General features: G+C 36.6%; 4 protein-coding genes across 5 annotated transcripts; 1 reads left to right on the top strand and 3 right to left on the bottom strand.

Moving 5' to 3' along the window:
* Nucleotides 1–817: 817 nt before the first annotated feature.
* Aldh (Aldehyde dehydrogenase) lies at nucleotides 818–4,019 on the bottom strand. Its single transcript, XM_088038435.1, has 4 exons — nucleotides 3,834–4,019; nucleotides 2,126–2,371; nucleotides 1,191–2,075; nucleotides 818–1,142 (listed from the first exon to the last, which is right to left on the bottom strand). The coding sequence occupies exons 1-4, from the start codon at nucleotides 3,930–3,932 to the stop codon at nucleotides 837–839; spliced, it is 1,536 nt and encodes a 511-aa protein (XP_087894561.1). The 5' UTR covers nucleotides 3,933–4,019; the 3' UTR covers nucleotides 818–836.
* A 405-nt stretch (nucleotides 4,020–4,424) lies between these two features.
* Nucleotides 4,425–6,585, bottom strand: Dolk (Dolichol kinase). The gene is made up of 8 exons (XM_088038185.1): nucleotides 6,249–6,585; nucleotides 5,955–6,199; nucleotides 5,585–5,805; nucleotides 5,349–5,534; nucleotides 5,092–5,301; nucleotides 4,769–5,045; nucleotides 4,647–4,724; nucleotides 4,425–4,600 (listed from the first exon to the last, which is right to left on the bottom strand). The coding sequence occupies exons 1-8, from the start codon at nucleotides 6,308–6,310 to the stop codon at nucleotides 4,461–4,463; spliced, it is 1,419 nt and encodes a 472-aa protein (XP_087894311.1). The 5' UTR covers nucleotides 6,311–6,585; the 3' UTR covers nucleotides 4,425–4,460.
* A 147-nt stretch (nucleotides 6,586–6,732) lies between these two features.
* On the top strand, nucleotides 6,733–9,888 carry LOC148173509 (myotubularin-related protein 10-B). Of its 2 annotated transcripts, XM_088038181.1 has the most exons (8): nucleotides 6,733–6,983; nucleotides 7,032–7,074; nucleotides 7,121–7,410; nucleotides 7,461–7,585; nucleotides 7,635–7,866; nucleotides 8,257–8,623; nucleotides 8,673–9,013; nucleotides 9,059–9,884. In XM_088038181.1, exons 1-8 carry the CDS (start codon nucleotides 6,930–6,932, stop codon nucleotides 9,524–9,526), a joined length of 1,920 nt encoding a protein of 639 aa, XP_087894307.1. In that variant the 5' UTR covers nucleotides 6,733–6,929; the 3' UTR covers nucleotides 9,527–9,884. The 2 variants fall into 2 exon arrangements, with proteins under 2 accessions (XP_087894307.1, XP_087894306.1); XM_088038180.1 differs by having other exon boundaries at nucleotides 8,673–9,888.
* A 34-nt stretch (nucleotides 9,889–9,922) lies between these two features.
* LOC148173508 (nuclear exosome regulator NRDE2) lies at nucleotides 9,923–13,138 on the bottom strand. Its single transcript, XM_088038179.1, has 3 exons — nucleotides 10,401–13,138; nucleotides 10,141–10,337; nucleotides 9,923–10,089 (listed from the first exon to the last, which is right to left on the bottom strand). Exons 1-3 carry the CDS (start codon nucleotides 12,940–12,942, stop codon nucleotides 9,967–9,969), a joined length of 2,862 nt encoding a protein of 953 aa, XP_087894305.1. The 5' UTR covers nucleotides 12,943–13,138; the 3' UTR covers nucleotides 9,923–9,966.
* Between the last annotated feature and the right edge of the window lie 991 nt (nucleotides 13,139–14,129).

The following is a 14,129-nucleotide window of genomic DNA, read 5'->3' as shown; positions in this document are numbered from 1 at the left end:
ATAATGGAAGACATTACTGCTGGTATATTCCAATGGTAAAAAGTTTACCATTCTCAAGAAGCACTTCTGCCAGGTCTTGGTTCTAGTCATAAAACCTTAAAGAAGTTTATTTGATCGAATTAGCATTTGACCCAGGGTTTAATGTTATGGAATCTCACACTAAATGCAAACTTTGGCGAATTTGGTTAACTAAAAAGTACAGCAATTTAGAATTTGAATTGTTTTTGTTTACATACAGTCTTGTGATCGTTCACTTCTCTGTGTTTGTAACTCATAGACTTAATAATTTTGAAAAGTGTTGTTTTCTCGGCATAAAATTCTAATTGTTGCCGCTTATCAGCCAAAAGTTTTCATCTTTGGTGTCCAGAACTTTGGAAACGGTTGCATGCCGCACCTAAAAATATTTTGAAAACAAACGTCTACGGAACTTGGTACCTTACAAAGAATATATTTGTAACACCTCAAATCGTTTGTTCCAGTCTTAAATCAAGCCGATCTTTTCGAAACTGCAAATAGCACATTTTTTGTTCAAAAAAGAAATCACTTTAGGCATTTTATTGTAATATTTTGAAGATAATGCCTTTAAACTGTGGTATCAGAAAAGTGGCAAACTAGCATGCATGAAAGACACATGTCAGATGTGACAGTAAAAAAACTACCTCTGTCAGTCATTGTAGCCAACAAAAAGAAAAAAAAACATGGCCTACTCTGGTCTAAAAAGATCGTGAATGCATTATATGGCAACATATGACTATCAAAAGATTACTGACCTCAAAATTAGCAATGATAAACAATACAGATTAGTGAAATAAAAAAATTATGTAACATTATGTAATTTACGAATTCTTTTTTGCCACAGCGGTGATAATACTTTTAACTTCAGTGTACTGATTCAAACCATAAATGCCCATTTCGCGTCCGTGCCCAGAATCCTTGAAACCTCCAAAGGGAGTTTGTGTGCCCAAGACATTGTAACAATTCACCCAAACGGTCCCAGCCCTTATTCCCTGAGTCAGATAATTAATTTTATCGACGTCCTTGGAGAAAACAGCCGCGGCTAAGCCATAATTGGTATTGTTAGCACGTTCGATGATCTCATCAAGATCCTTGAAACGCATCAGTTGTTGAACGGGGCCGAAAATCTACAAATTAAATTATAGTACGGCTCTAAAAAGATGAAGTACACTTACTTCTTCGCGAGCAATGACGTTGTTATCCTCAACATTGGCGAATACAGTCGGTTCAACAAAATATCCCTTGTTTCCAACTCGGTTTCCTCCGACCAGTAACTTCGCTCCTTGGTTTGCTCCTTCTTTGACAAGACCTAAAATCTTTGTCATTTGGGTTTCGTCAACTTGTGGTCCTTGTTCGGTGTTGGGGTGGAAAGGATTACCGACAGTGCGCTTCTTGGCTCTTTCTACAGATCGCTCAACGAACTCATCGTAAATCTTATCTTGAACGAAAGTTCTAGAGCCGGCACAGCAGACTTGGCCTTGGTTAAAGAAGAGGCCGAAGTGAGCTTGTTCGACAGCTTCAGCAATGTCGACATCGGCCAAAATAATGTTGGGGCTTTTACCCCCTAATTCTAGAGTTGTGCGTTTTAAGTTACCAACCCCCGAATTTTGTTGGATTTTCAATCCAACTTCAGTAGAGCCGGTGAAGGCGATTTTATCTACTTTAGTATTCGCGACTAAAGCGGCACCCGCATCCCCAAAACCTGGGACTATGTTAACAACCCCAGCAGGTACTCCCGCTTCTTTGATTAACTGACCCATGTACAGAGCAGTGAGGGGAGTTTGCTCAGCTGGTTTAAGAACGACAGTGTTTCCCATGCTTAAAGCGGGGGCGATTTTCCAAGCCAACATCAAAAGAGGGAAATTCCACGGTATGATTTGTCCACAAACTCCGACAGGTTCGTGACGAGTGTGACAGAAATAAGGACCATCCATAGGGATGGTTCTTCCGTGGTTTTTGTCGGCCCAACCAGCCATGTAACGGAAAACGTTGATACTGCCTTGGATGTCGACTGGGTAGGCAACATGGTACGGTTTTCCATTATCCAAAGTTTCCAGACTCTGTTAAAAAACGTTAGAGACAATTTCCAAGGTAGAATAAAATAACGTACAGCGAGATACGCGGCGTCACGTTCCATCAAGTCAGCAATTTTGTAAAGAAGACGACCTCTTTGAGAGGCGTCGATGGTCCTCCATGGGGAGTTAAAACGGAACGCTTCCCGGGCGGCATCGACAGCTAAGTCAATATCTTCTTTTGCTCCTTGTTGGACTTCGGTGATGATTTCTCCCGTTGATGGGTTGACAGTGGGGAAGGTTTTACCCGATTTGGCTTTGTACCATTCGTTATTGATAAAAATCTGAAAATATGAATAGTGGATTTCTTTAACTTTTCACGTTTTTTGTGTTGAAATAGTTAATTATCATGCGTGTTCAATGAATCAGCAATCTGATTGAAGATAACTGAACACGCTCGCAATAAAAGGGAAGTCTTAAATTATCAATTAACGAAGGTTATTAAGTTATCATTGTAAAATACGTCACACAAAAATTTTATTTATGTTTGGAATTTTTTGAATGATATTTGCACAAATTGTAAAACGACTCAAAGAAAAAATCGATTTGTTTATAAATCAAATAACTTATCTGTTGATTGTTGACTTATTCAAGTATAAAAACATTTACCCACATAGAATAATGTGCAATGACTTGACAATTTTTATGTATTATAAAAGCAACAGAGGGTATGTTGTAATTTATCTAAAAAAACGAAATAAAAGTTATCAACGCCAATTTATGATTTATCTTAATCCAATAGTAACCTATTCAGTATCGGGTTATCTAAAAGGCCCCCTGCAATGGCAAAATAGAGGTCAAAATCTCTATGAATCCTAATGTTTATTGATTGTGCTTGATATAAGATTAAGGTGACTTCCTATTAGATACCTGACTTTTTTATAGATATACAGTGTTTGGGGTTTTGAATGCTAAATTTAAAACGTAGATAAATCTTAATAAAAAACCTTTAAAAATATTTGCAGTTTCAAGCAGTCATAAATGAGCTGGAGCACTTTCAATTTTGGCGTCCACCAACACATTTTTTTATGATATGTAATAATTAACTAATTATTCATAAAATAGAGATAAGGAAATTCGTTCAAAAAGGGTCGGTTTGCGCTTTGCTTTGAGAATTTATTAGTATAACAATAGATTCTTACTTAATTTAATTACTGTCTTTCGTCCTTTGTCTAATATTCGTGACAGATTATCACGTTTTTTTATTCATTGTGAAGAGTCATACTGAAACATGTATTTTTAAGGTCGCTATTATAATTATTATGTGTTGGCTAATCTCTCTAATTGCCTATAATTTTATAATAATTTATGGTTTCTACCACTTTTTACAACTCATTTCCGAATTGTCCAAGCGATAATGGCAAAAATAAATGGAAAGAGTTTTGTACAATTGTGGAAAAAAATAAAAACATCCATAAACCGATTCTAATAGACCGACAAATTTAAAGTAGCTGGAATTTATTGGCCCATTTACGTACTTTCAGAAAATGATCACCATACACAAAGAAGCTCTTCCTTTTTAAAGATAACTGCACTGACCTTGCCTTGTTCACCTTATAAAAATAGATCCCTTAGAATCAACAAGTAAAAAAGTCCACACTCGTAAATCAACTTAGCAACAAATTGTATTAAATACTTCTTTTTAAAAGCAAACTAATTGCAGATAAAATTACAATTAAAAGTTCAAGGTAAAAATATCTAAACTATTTTTGCAACTACGTAGTTTCTATAGTCCATTGTACTTACCCCCGAATAAAGAATGTTAGGATTTTCTTGAGGTGCTGGAAGCGACGAATAGCTGCATTTTTGAATTTTGGTAAAGGCAGATCTTGCTACACGAAGCATGTTGTTGGTATTAATAACTTATCTAAAGTAAACTTTTCACTAATAAGCTGCTGAGTGGAAACCACTAGCCGGATAGATAAACTAAACCAAACTGAAGCAACTGAAGTGGGAACTCTGTTATCTTGGTATAGCCAGCCAAAGAAATCAGCTAAACAATCTTTATAAACAAATTTAACTAACAAACCGGTCAGCAGTATCGCAGTATTTTTGATTAAATGAAATGGAGTGCGACCTTGGAATATTCGGCTTGTATTATACTCTCGGCAGATTTAAATAGTTTCCGGCGCCGCGCTACTATGAATTATTAATCACTGTTTTTATAAAGGTCTAATAAAAAATTAAAAACTTGCAAGTGACGTTTCACGCCAGCACGTGACATTTAATTGACGTTTGGTGCGAGATAAAAGATTAAAACCCCAAATTTTGAAATTTTCATCCCCGGTCCGTCTGGTGTATTTTGTGTTGCATACGTTACTTTTTGAATTCAAACTTTTATTTTTTATTTATTATTAAAAAAATAATACAACTCTACACAATAAGTATGGTGTACATAACAAAAGGCAAGACCAAATTGTCCACTTGATCCGTTTTTGCTTCAATTATGGCCGTAATTACAACAGCTAAGACAGTCTTGGTGATCTCCTTAATAGATAACAATTTTATGTAATCTGTAAAATTACAATTAACAGTTAATTATTACAAAACTTCTCTTACCGAAATACACAAGAATAACAATTACTATTAATTGACTACAAATGCACGCCATGGTTCCCTCAATAGTCTTCTTACTCCCTGAAACTTTGATATTAAAAATTATTAAACAAAAAAATACGTACCTCTCCAGTAGTGTCTCCCAAATTTTGACCCCACGATACTTGCAGCAGTGTCTCCAATCCCTATGGTAAGAAGACCACTCAACAGTGGCAACAAATTAAAAATAGCAGAATTGGTGACATCACAAGGTGCTGGATGAATCCACAGAGGTAGAGCGCAGCCACTTAAGAGATACATAGGCGTGAAAGCAATAATTCCAGCGTCTTTTTCATCACTGAAAACCACAATTCCGTTCTGTAGAGTTTCAGCGAGAGGAGGCACATTTAGAACTCTTAAAATCTAGAAATTTCATTATAACTCGTGAATTTAGCAGGTGGTGACATACTTCTAACATAAAAAATATCCCAAGAATCACACCACTTGCTAGGTATAAAAGAGAGCAGTTATACAAGAGGCCTGGGATAAATACCGCCACTGTTAAAAAATGGAAGATTTTGCGAATTGAAGTCGAGGCTTTTTTGGCTTTTTTTATGCGTTGATTTACGACAATCACTGCAATTATACTGAAGAAGAACCAGTAGAGCAGAACTTTGTTCTAAAAATTAATTATTACTACTAGTAATACTAAAAAAAGTGCCTTACCCTTTGAAGGTCTTCCCAAAACAGATTCAAGATCCATAAAAGTGGATTCATCTTTATTAGAAGATGCAGTGGTAAGACTACCATGTTGATGAAAACCAGCGCTGTTATCATGTAGATTTTCAAAGGTTGTCTTACTTTAAATTTGTGTAACAAGAGAATTATAGTTGAGAGTCCAATTAGGCCAAGCTGGAAATTCATAGTAAAATTTTAATTATAAAAAGACATTAAATTGATACCTGTATAGTCAAAGTAGACATCTGCATTACACTAGTGGTTGGTTTTATAATATTATTAACGATGTTAATGGTGGTAAAATGTAATAGCAGAATATACCCTTGAAAAAACACAGCTCCCTCTCCTAGAGTGAAGCAATCTGGCAAGTTTTGCAAAGCAAATATATAAAGTTTGTGGTAAAGAACAGTTGCTACAAAGGCACTCCATGTTGAAAACAACACTCCTAAAACAAGTTCTCATTAATATGCGCTTAAATAAGATCATAACAGTACAAGTGATGAACAATGGTATATTTCCTGGCTCCTGAGAACCAATTATAATAGGCGCTGATGGCTCATCATTTCTTTGAATTTTTTAACAGTTTAAACCTACCTCTATGCAGACATATCCTGAATAGGACAGCTACAACTAGCCAGGATAACAAGAGCCCATAATTCACTTTCAGTACATTTTTTGAGCTTTGGTGTAAAAAGACTAGTGAAGACAAAATTAGACCAAGAGAGAAAATTGAAGACACTTTGTATGTTGGTGTGGATATTATAGGGTGTGCTGTAGCGGATGCAATAAGAGCTACAGGAAGAAGAAACATTAGCCACAAGCCTTGGCTAGCATTGGGTCTGTAAGTAGAAAGTTATTTTAAAAACTTAAATCCAAATTAGTGCTAACCTTGTTTGAATTTTAAGCCTATTCAGGTACAGTTTAATATTTTGTCCATTCGTAAAAATCATGGCTTTGATAGATTCACGGGAACGTGGGTTTATAAACGCAGAAAGATAAGATGTACTTTGTATCTTCACTCATAGGAACATGTTTATATAATTTCGTCATCAAACGCCACTTGTACGAACTTGTTTTGTGACTTGTTATTTGTCTAAGGGTGTAACACCAGCAGACACGAACATTTTAAGTCATAAAAACTGTAAAAACCAATTTTTCATATTTTGAAAACACTTGAAGTGACAGAAAATGACAGGTGCACGATGACATTTCTTCGTGGAATTTGGTAAAGAAAATCCCTACTTTTTTAAAATTCCAGTTCTCAAATTTATCCAAAATCGAAAATAAACAATAGAGGAAAAATTCTTTTCAAGGGAAATTGTTTAGAAACAGTCAACATCAGTTGGGTTTTGTAATTAAAATAATCTTTTAGATGAGGATTCAAGCTTCGGTTTTTTCCGTGCGTGCTCGGACAAGTGGTAAACATAACCTCAAAAAATTGTAATTTTTTATCTATTCGTCACTCATCCTAAATTCTTTTTTTCAAGCTCTTACTCCTCACTACTATGGGATAAATTGTTGAACTATTCAATTATGTGACTTTGTGTTTACTATAATTTGCCAGGAATTATGACTGAATTAAGGGAATCTCGCTTTAAAAGTTATATCGACGATGAATTTGCGGTAATTCACCTTATTTTCTTGTATTTAGTAATAATTGAAATTTTGCAGTCAATCAATCTTACTGATGACCAAAGGACGAAACTTCTTGATGGCAAGTTATACCCCAAATTAATTTAAACATAACTTTGTGATTTAAGGTGAGACTGTGGTATGTGAAGCCCAAAAAGTGCTACTTTTTGCACCGTTGAGTGACCGAAAAAAGGCTACTTTAGGAGTTCTAACAGTCACAACGTTTAAACTCTCATTTGCAAGTGCTGATGAGAGAAATGCTGAAAACTGCTTTCAACAGAACTTGTTGTTGGGCCCCAATGATGCCTGTCTGTCTTCTATTGATGTCATCTATCAAATTGGTGATAAATCCAGGAGGAAACTTACTCCAGGTCAAAATGTTTCAGGCAAAATCAAAGAACTCCTTGTTGTTTGTAAAGTATGCAATAACACAGAGAGTGGTATTGTTATTTATAAATGGATTTTTAGAACATGAGATCAATGGAATTTAGCTTTAAACATGCTGATAAAGATAGTGGTAAGAATGTGACAAATGCACTGTTACATCATGCTTATCCAAAAAGGCACAGCTTATTGTTTGCTTATGATTATAAGTAAACCTAACTTCCTGTAGTGGAATTTGTATTTATATTTGATTTCTAGGGAGCCCTGTTGTACCTCATTGTTAAAAGAAGTGTGTCTTTATCGTTTCCGGGAAAACTGGAAAAATGAACTTGAAAGAACAAAATGTGCAAATTGGAGAGCTTCTGTAGTTAATGAAAATTTTCAAACATCACCGACAATTATGTCCACTTTAATTGTACCCTCTTCAATTACAGAGAGTGCATTAGCATCAGCAGTGGAACATTTTCGCAATAGATGTTGTCCTATTTGGGTAAGTTACAGTGTAACATGTGCAATTGATAAGTGATAACGATAACGCTACAATTAGGGACTTGTTCATACAGTAAAACGTTATCGGGAATTTCAGGTGGTTAACCTTGATTGTTTTTACATTTATCAGCAATGTTTGTTCATGGCGCGACGTTATCGTCTAGGAATAAAAAACAATGATAAGAAAATAATACGCGATTACATAAAATAACTACGAAATGTTGCATTATGCTAAACATTGGGTGTCTTCTAAAAATAGAATGTGGTAATTCCATTGGAAGAAATACCGCAAAAACTATTATTATCAGAGGGTATTTTTTTAAGAAAATGCGTAATTGCAATTATTTCTTGTTTAACATAGTTATGCAAATTAGACAGTAGCGGTTTTTAGGTTTGGGGCACCCCTCAGGGCGCGGCGCTAGTCAGAATGGCCGATCTGTTACCCACAATCCAGGACCGCACTCAAGAGAACATGTTCCTCGAACACATTCGTAAAAGCCATCCAGAGAAGAAACAGCCATATATTATAGATCTCACAAAAGAATGTCCATCGCCAAAAGATATCCAATTGAGCTTCCTAAAATTAAGAGACCTTTGTGTACCTGAAAATACACGAACCTTCAAAAATCAAGATTTTAAATTCTATGGGTTACTCGACGCCACGAAATGGATAACATACGTTTCCACTTGTTTATCTAAAGCACTTGAAGCCGCCAACCAAATACATGACAAGAAGTCTACGGTGGTCTTACAAGAAGGTTAATATCCCAGTTGTAGAATTCCGACTCTTATTATTTCGTTTTTTAGGAAACGGCCAGGATTTAAATTGTGTAATTTCGAGTCTTATACAATTGATGTTGGACTCTGATTTTCGAACAAAACGTGGTTTTCAGTCTCTTATTCAAAAAGACTGGATCGCCATGGGACACCCTTTTGCCTTTCGTTTAGGACATATTCTAAGCAAAGATGTCGAACAATCACCAGTATTTTTATTGTTTTTGGACTGTGTTTGGCAGTTGACGCAGAAGTATCCCACCGCTTTTCAGTTCAGTGAGACTTACCTTACCACGCTTTGGGATTCATGTCACATTTCACTTTTTGAGACGTTTTTATTTAATTGTGAACATGATCGATTCATGGCGGAGCGAGTAAGTCCAAAAATCAGTTTTCGTGAGTTTAATTCATTTTTTCAGAACGGTGTAAACCAGAGTTCGATGATATTACGCAGCGTTTGGGATTGGCGTGAACAATTCAGTGAAAAAGATATAGCGTTATTCTGTAATCCTCTTTACGATGACAGCTTTAAACGAAGACTTCAGCCGAAGACCGCCGTTGCACATCTCGATGTGTGGATGCAATGTTACTTTCGATGGTTACCAGACTTAGAAATTAGAAATGGAGGACGTCCCCAAATCGATTTGTGTAACAGGTTTATAGTATCGGAAATTTTCGAATTGAAAGAAAAAATTCAGTCGGGAGAAGTGAACGGGAAGTTGAGTCGAAGCAAAGAAGAGAATTTAGAGTTGTTACGAAAGGTGAATAGTTTTTTTCCGTTTAGTCGAAGTAATGGGCAAGTCGCAGGGATGTTGCCTATTAATAATGTTTTACTTACTGGAGATTTGCTAGATACGCAATCCATACTTAATTTAAATAACGAATGAATTGTGCCTACAATATTACAATGATATTTCGTTTCGTATTGACTTCCAATTATATTATTCTAATTTCAACTAACATTCATTACTCATGGTGATAATTTGTGAGAATAATTTTAAGTTAAGGGACGTTTGAAGTAACACCAACATAGCTTTAAATTATTAACATTACGAGCTAATTCTCCAGTGGAGGAAACCAAATAATTTGTTTTAATTTTATTAACTTATGTTCAGTATTTTTGTTTTCGATCATTTTCACTTGATTACACAGTGTACAATTAATTTAATTTTTTAATGAAACGAGCCTTATTTTTGTTTAATTTATGTGAAAATATACCATAAATAACCAACAGACAATTTAAGCCGGCAACCTTTTCCTTCCACACTTAATGAAAGAAAAACTGCATTAATTACGTTTTTATTAAACAAATATCACAGAACGCTTCCTAACTACGCAAAACATCCAACTCTTCCGGTGTGACGTGCAAACGCAGCTGTTTTTCTATTAACAAATCTTGAATTTGGGCCAATTCTGCGGGGATGTAGATTGCGGCATCGATGTACAACGCCTAAAATAATTCCAAATGTAAAACCCGTTAAATAATAATATTTCGACTCACTTTTAACCAAGGACACTCTTCAACCGCCCGGTAATAAACATTTCTAACCAGTGCTGGATCGAAATACGCATGGACGAACTGCAGATACAACCTCCAAACTAGCCCGCATCTTCTTGTACACATATCAGGCTTAGTTATCCGGCGAAACAAAGCCAACATTCTGTTCTTATGCCCTCCACTAATTTCATACTTTCGTCCTTCGAGAAAAAAAATCATGATAAATAAATGGTGGATGCGCCGGGCGAACTAGTTTTTCTTACCTGTAAACGTTTCGATTAAAGTTTCCTGCACGGCCGCAATCTGCTGATTGCTGATCAACACCAGAAACAAAGTAGAAAATGCTCGCCCCGTCTTCATTAACAAACTTTTCAATTTCCACCACTGTACCCCCGCGCAACTTGCAAAACTTTGTTCCTTCGCCAAAACAGTCAACAGAAAGAGGTTGTTAGGGTACTGTTCAATCGCTCGAGTTAACACATCGTCCAAGATTTTAAAGGTTCCCTGACCTGGGTTTGTAGTACAATGCATAAAAAGCACAGCGACGTAAAATTCGAAGATTACTTCTTTTTGCCACATCATCCCAGCTTGTTTTTCTTCAAGTTCTGAAAGGATATCTTCCAAAAAAGTACCACACTGAATCGGGCCTTTCGTCAGGTACAAGAACCAACCGTTGCAAATAATCCAGTCGGTCAAAAAATTCGGTAGGAAGTGACAGGAAACGGGAAGTTTCGACAAGTCACCTTGCAGTAGTTGTAACGTGATGTGCTTAAACTTAAGTGTGGCTTCATTTAGCACCTCATCGGTGATGGTGTCTACATTTTTTTCTAGGACGTAGCTCACGAGGTGTTGGAGAGCCTCTGTGTTTCTGTTCGTGTTCAGACAAACTTCAACTAACGTTCGATATAAAAAGCAGCGACTAGTTTGAGCGTCGTCTGCGACTGCTTGGATAACTTTGTTAGAATTGAAGGAAAGAGCAGTTCTTATGATGTTTAAACACGAATCGGTGTTTCCTTGTTCGTATTCTAACATCGCGTACTCACAGTAATACAAAGTGTTGTTTCTGTTTTCTTCCTGTTTCAGAAGGTTTTTGATGTTAGTTCTGATCTTTTTCCCAAAACCTTGAGGCATTTTGAATCGATTCTGTTTCTCCAGAATTATCAGTAATTTCTGGAATCTCATCCACCAAACTGTTGTTGCTGTTTTGTCGTCCCCTGTCAAACACTCAGTACAGCTCTTCATGGTTGTTAAAACAAAACTCAAGTACTCTTCTTGCCCGGGCAAAACTTTCATATACTGGGGGCCCACAGACAGTCTATTGTCAATAACTAGATGCGGGTTCGTAAGATCAATGGGAAACAACGGAAGAAAAATCGACAACAGAGACTCTATGGAATCGAGAGCCCACGGTACAAAATCCAAACCCAAATCTTGCATGGTACTGTGCCTCGTAAACAACAGAGGTACCTTCATCAACGTTAATATAGTCGCAATTAACCGAAACGTGTTCTCTGGCATTGTAACAGGGTGAATTAACTCGGCGACATCCTCCGGAAAGACCAGACGTTGCGGATCTTCACACTCTCCATCGTCTGTGAAAGGTAACCAATGACACGCCTCTCTTAGTTTTTCTGTTCTCAACCATAACTCGTGGAGAGGCAACTGGGAATTAAACACAACTTCTTCGAGTTCCACCAACTGCTTTTCATTGAAACCAGATGAAATGTTGAACTTGTCTTTATCGCTCGGTGACAGGTTTAGCTCGAGGTACAGTCTGAGCAAGGTCCACAACTGTTCAAATAGACCAGCTTGTTTGAGAAAAAGCCCGCATTGGTACAACATCTTGAGGATGTTTTCCTCGAGTTGCGCTTTTTCCATTGAAGAGTTTCGTCGGAGCTTGTGCAAAATGGAAAGGCATTTCGTGTAAAGGCTCAGTACCGCTGGAGTGTTGCAGTGAGACATGGAGCACTGAGTTGACTCAATGTAGCCCTGCCATAAAATTATATTCCCTTGTTCTTTATCGACGAGGTTTTTTAGTTGGACTTGAAGCTCATCAGATGGATAGATGCTAACTGCTACATTTACACGCTCTCTGAGTAATTCTTCACAGTTCTGATTGTACGTTAACGCTTTGTCTAAGATTGATAATTTTCGTTCTGCTAAGACTCGCAAGCCTTTAGCCAAACTTCCTTTTCTGTGGGTCTTCTCAAACTGATAGACTGTATCCTGAAAGTTAACGTATTCTAGCCACAGCTTGATATCGCGGGTGTTGTCAGTTAATTTCCGATTATACACCGCCGTGGCATGTGTTAACTCCTGTTCTTGTTTGAACCCCGTGAAATTCTCATCTTTTTTACTCCCCCCTAGTTTATCTAAATTCTGTTTAGTAATAATTTCTTCTTTCTCACCACTTTTATCAAGGAGTTTTTGTGCTAACTGGTAATACCTCTTGAACTTTTTTCTCTGGCGACTTCCCACCCTTTTTGTCCGGTATTTGACAATGTAGCGAGGCGCCGCGGGCCGAGCTATTGTTTGAACGGTTAAATATTCTTTAGTGCGCACTGTATCTACTAAAAAAACTTCGTCTTCTGCTACAGGTGCAGGAGGGACTTCTTCTTTGCGTTTTTTCTCCTTTTTGCGCTTTTTTCGTTCAGGACTTCCTTCAGAGACTTGTTCAGTTTGGGGCTTTACACTAGGGGTCACGTCTATATGGAAACTGTGGTTCTGGAGCCAGTTCTGTGATTCTGGAGGCTCTTCAGGCAGCGGAGGCTCGTCCTCCGAGGCAAAGGCAGCGAACAACGACATTTTCAATAATGTAAACACAATAACCTCACAATTGCACGTCAAATAAACGTCATCGCGGAAAACGTCAAAATTGATAGCTTCTTAAGTTGTTTTGAAGTTAACTTCACTCTTTCATTGATCAAGACTAGTGGAAACTGAATCAATCAATCAACTGAATCAACTGCAGCTCTAACTCGACTTTGTGAGTTGCTGGCCTCCTAACATGCTCCTAATACTTTTTAAACGTTCAAAAGCCCCAATAAAAACGATTTGAAACCTGAACTTAAAGTTGTGAACATAGGGAGAAGTTAGCTGCAAATAAAAAATTTGAAACTGTCAGAGCTGTCAAATGTGGAGCTTTAGCCACAGCCGGAAAAATTCAGCTGTGATAATCTGAAAATAACAATGATAAATTTGTCGTGATATAAAATAAAATAAAAGGAACACGCTAGTATTAGCGAGAGCCATAACTATTAGGGGCTGACTGGATTCTACAAAAAAATAAAGGGTATGTGGTTATAGTCGCGCCATCGGTTTGCAAGTGCAGTGGAAAGCGAACAAAATTGGGGTGAATTTTAGTGGTTTGAATGTGATAAAAAATTGAATTTAAGTTTGCAAATCATGAGATTGCGCCACATTCAGTGGTCAAAATAGGGTTTAACAAATTTATTTTGGATACCGTCTTCTAAGCGGGAACGGGCTCTATCTCAATTTTTACAAGGTCGCACGGGAGCGCAAAACACTTTTTAGCACTTTTTTGCTTATGATCAAATTTTAGCTGAAGGTTTAATCTATTCAAAACCTCAACAGATAAAGCCCACCAGTTAGTTCCTTGCAAGAATTCAGTCAGAGAAAAAGTAGTAATGAAATATTTTCTCAACTGAGATAGCGCGTATTTGTTGCCATTCAATTTTATAAAATATAATTCCTTAAACAAATTTGAATAATAACAAATGAAAAATGCAGAAAACTAGCATTATTAACTACGTATAAAATTCAATATTTCTATCTATCAGTAGATAAAACTATCTAGTTGAGAAAGTTTTTTTCTTTTTTTTTTGTTGATAACCCAAAATGTTCACAGACTAGTTAATTGACGTTTATTTCTTTGGTAATAGTTTAATGCGATTCTTTTTGATTTAAAAAATCAAAAATTAAAAGTGCATGTAATGTTGGTTAATCAGAAAAAACATTGATTTGATTTGTTC

This window comes from Gnatocerus cornutus, chromosome 6, assembly GCF_029298725.1.
Source record: "Gnatocerus cornutus isolate USDA-ARS CGAHR chromosome 6, icGnaCorn1.1, whole genome shotgun sequence".
NCBI classification, from domain to species: domain Eukaryota; kingdom Metazoa; phylum Arthropoda; class Insecta; order Coleoptera; family Tenebrionidae; genus Gnatocerus; species Gnatocerus cornutus.
Note: the sequence above shows the minus strand (reverse complement) of the source record. Positions and strands in the feature narration are given on the sequence as shown.

Bases quoted from the DNA above. Each gene is read 5' to 3' on its own strand.
- Aldh (XM_088038435.1), bottom strand. From the start codon at position 3,932: ATGCTTCGTGTAGCAAGATCTGCCTTTACCAAAATTCAAAAATGCAGC. The intron at 2,372-3,833 runs GTAAGTACAATG...TCATATTTTCAG, and splicing joins CTAACATTCTTTATTCGGGG to ATTTTTATCAATAACGAATG. The intron at 2,076-2,125 runs GTACGTTATTTT...GTTTTTTAACAG, and splicing joins GTGACGCCGCGTATCTCGCT to AGTCTGGAAACTTTGGATAA.
- LOC148173508 (XM_088038179.1), bottom strand. From the start codon at position 12,942: ATGTCGTTGTTCGCTGCCTTTGCCTCGGAGGACGAGCCTCCGCTGCCT. The intron at 10,338-10,400 runs GTAAGAAAAACT...TTTTTCTCGAAG, and splicing joins TTTAATCGAAACGTTTACAG to GACGAAAGTATGAAATTAGT. The intron at 10,090-10,140 runs GTGAGTCGAAAT...GAATTATTTTAG, and splicing joins AAGAGTGTCCTTGGTTAAAA to GCGTTGTACATCGATGCCGC.
- Dolk (XM_088038185.1), bottom strand. From the start codon at position 6,310: ATGATTTTTACGAATGGACAAAATATTAAACTGTACCTGAATAGGCTT. The intron at 6,200-6,248 runs GTTAGCACTAAT...TTCTACTTACAG, and splicing joins AGGCTTAAAATTCAAACAAG to ACCCAATGCTAGCCAAGGCT. The intron at 5,302-5,348 runs GTAAGGCACTTT...ATTAATTTTTAG, and splicing joins TTTGGGAAGACCTTCAAAGG to AACAAAGTTCTGCTCTACTG.
- LOC148173509 (XM_088038180.1), top strand. From the start codon at position 6,930: ATGACTGAATTAAGGGAATCTCGCTTTAAAAGTTATATCGACGATGAA. The intron at 7,586-7,634 runs GTAAACCTAACT...TTTGATTTCTAG, and splicing joins TTGTTTGCTTATGATTATAA to GGAGCCCTGTTGTACCTCAT. The intron at 8,624-8,672 runs GTTAATATCCCA...TTCGTTTTTTAG, and splicing joins TACGGTGGTCTTACAAGAAG to GAAACGGCCAGGATTTAAAT.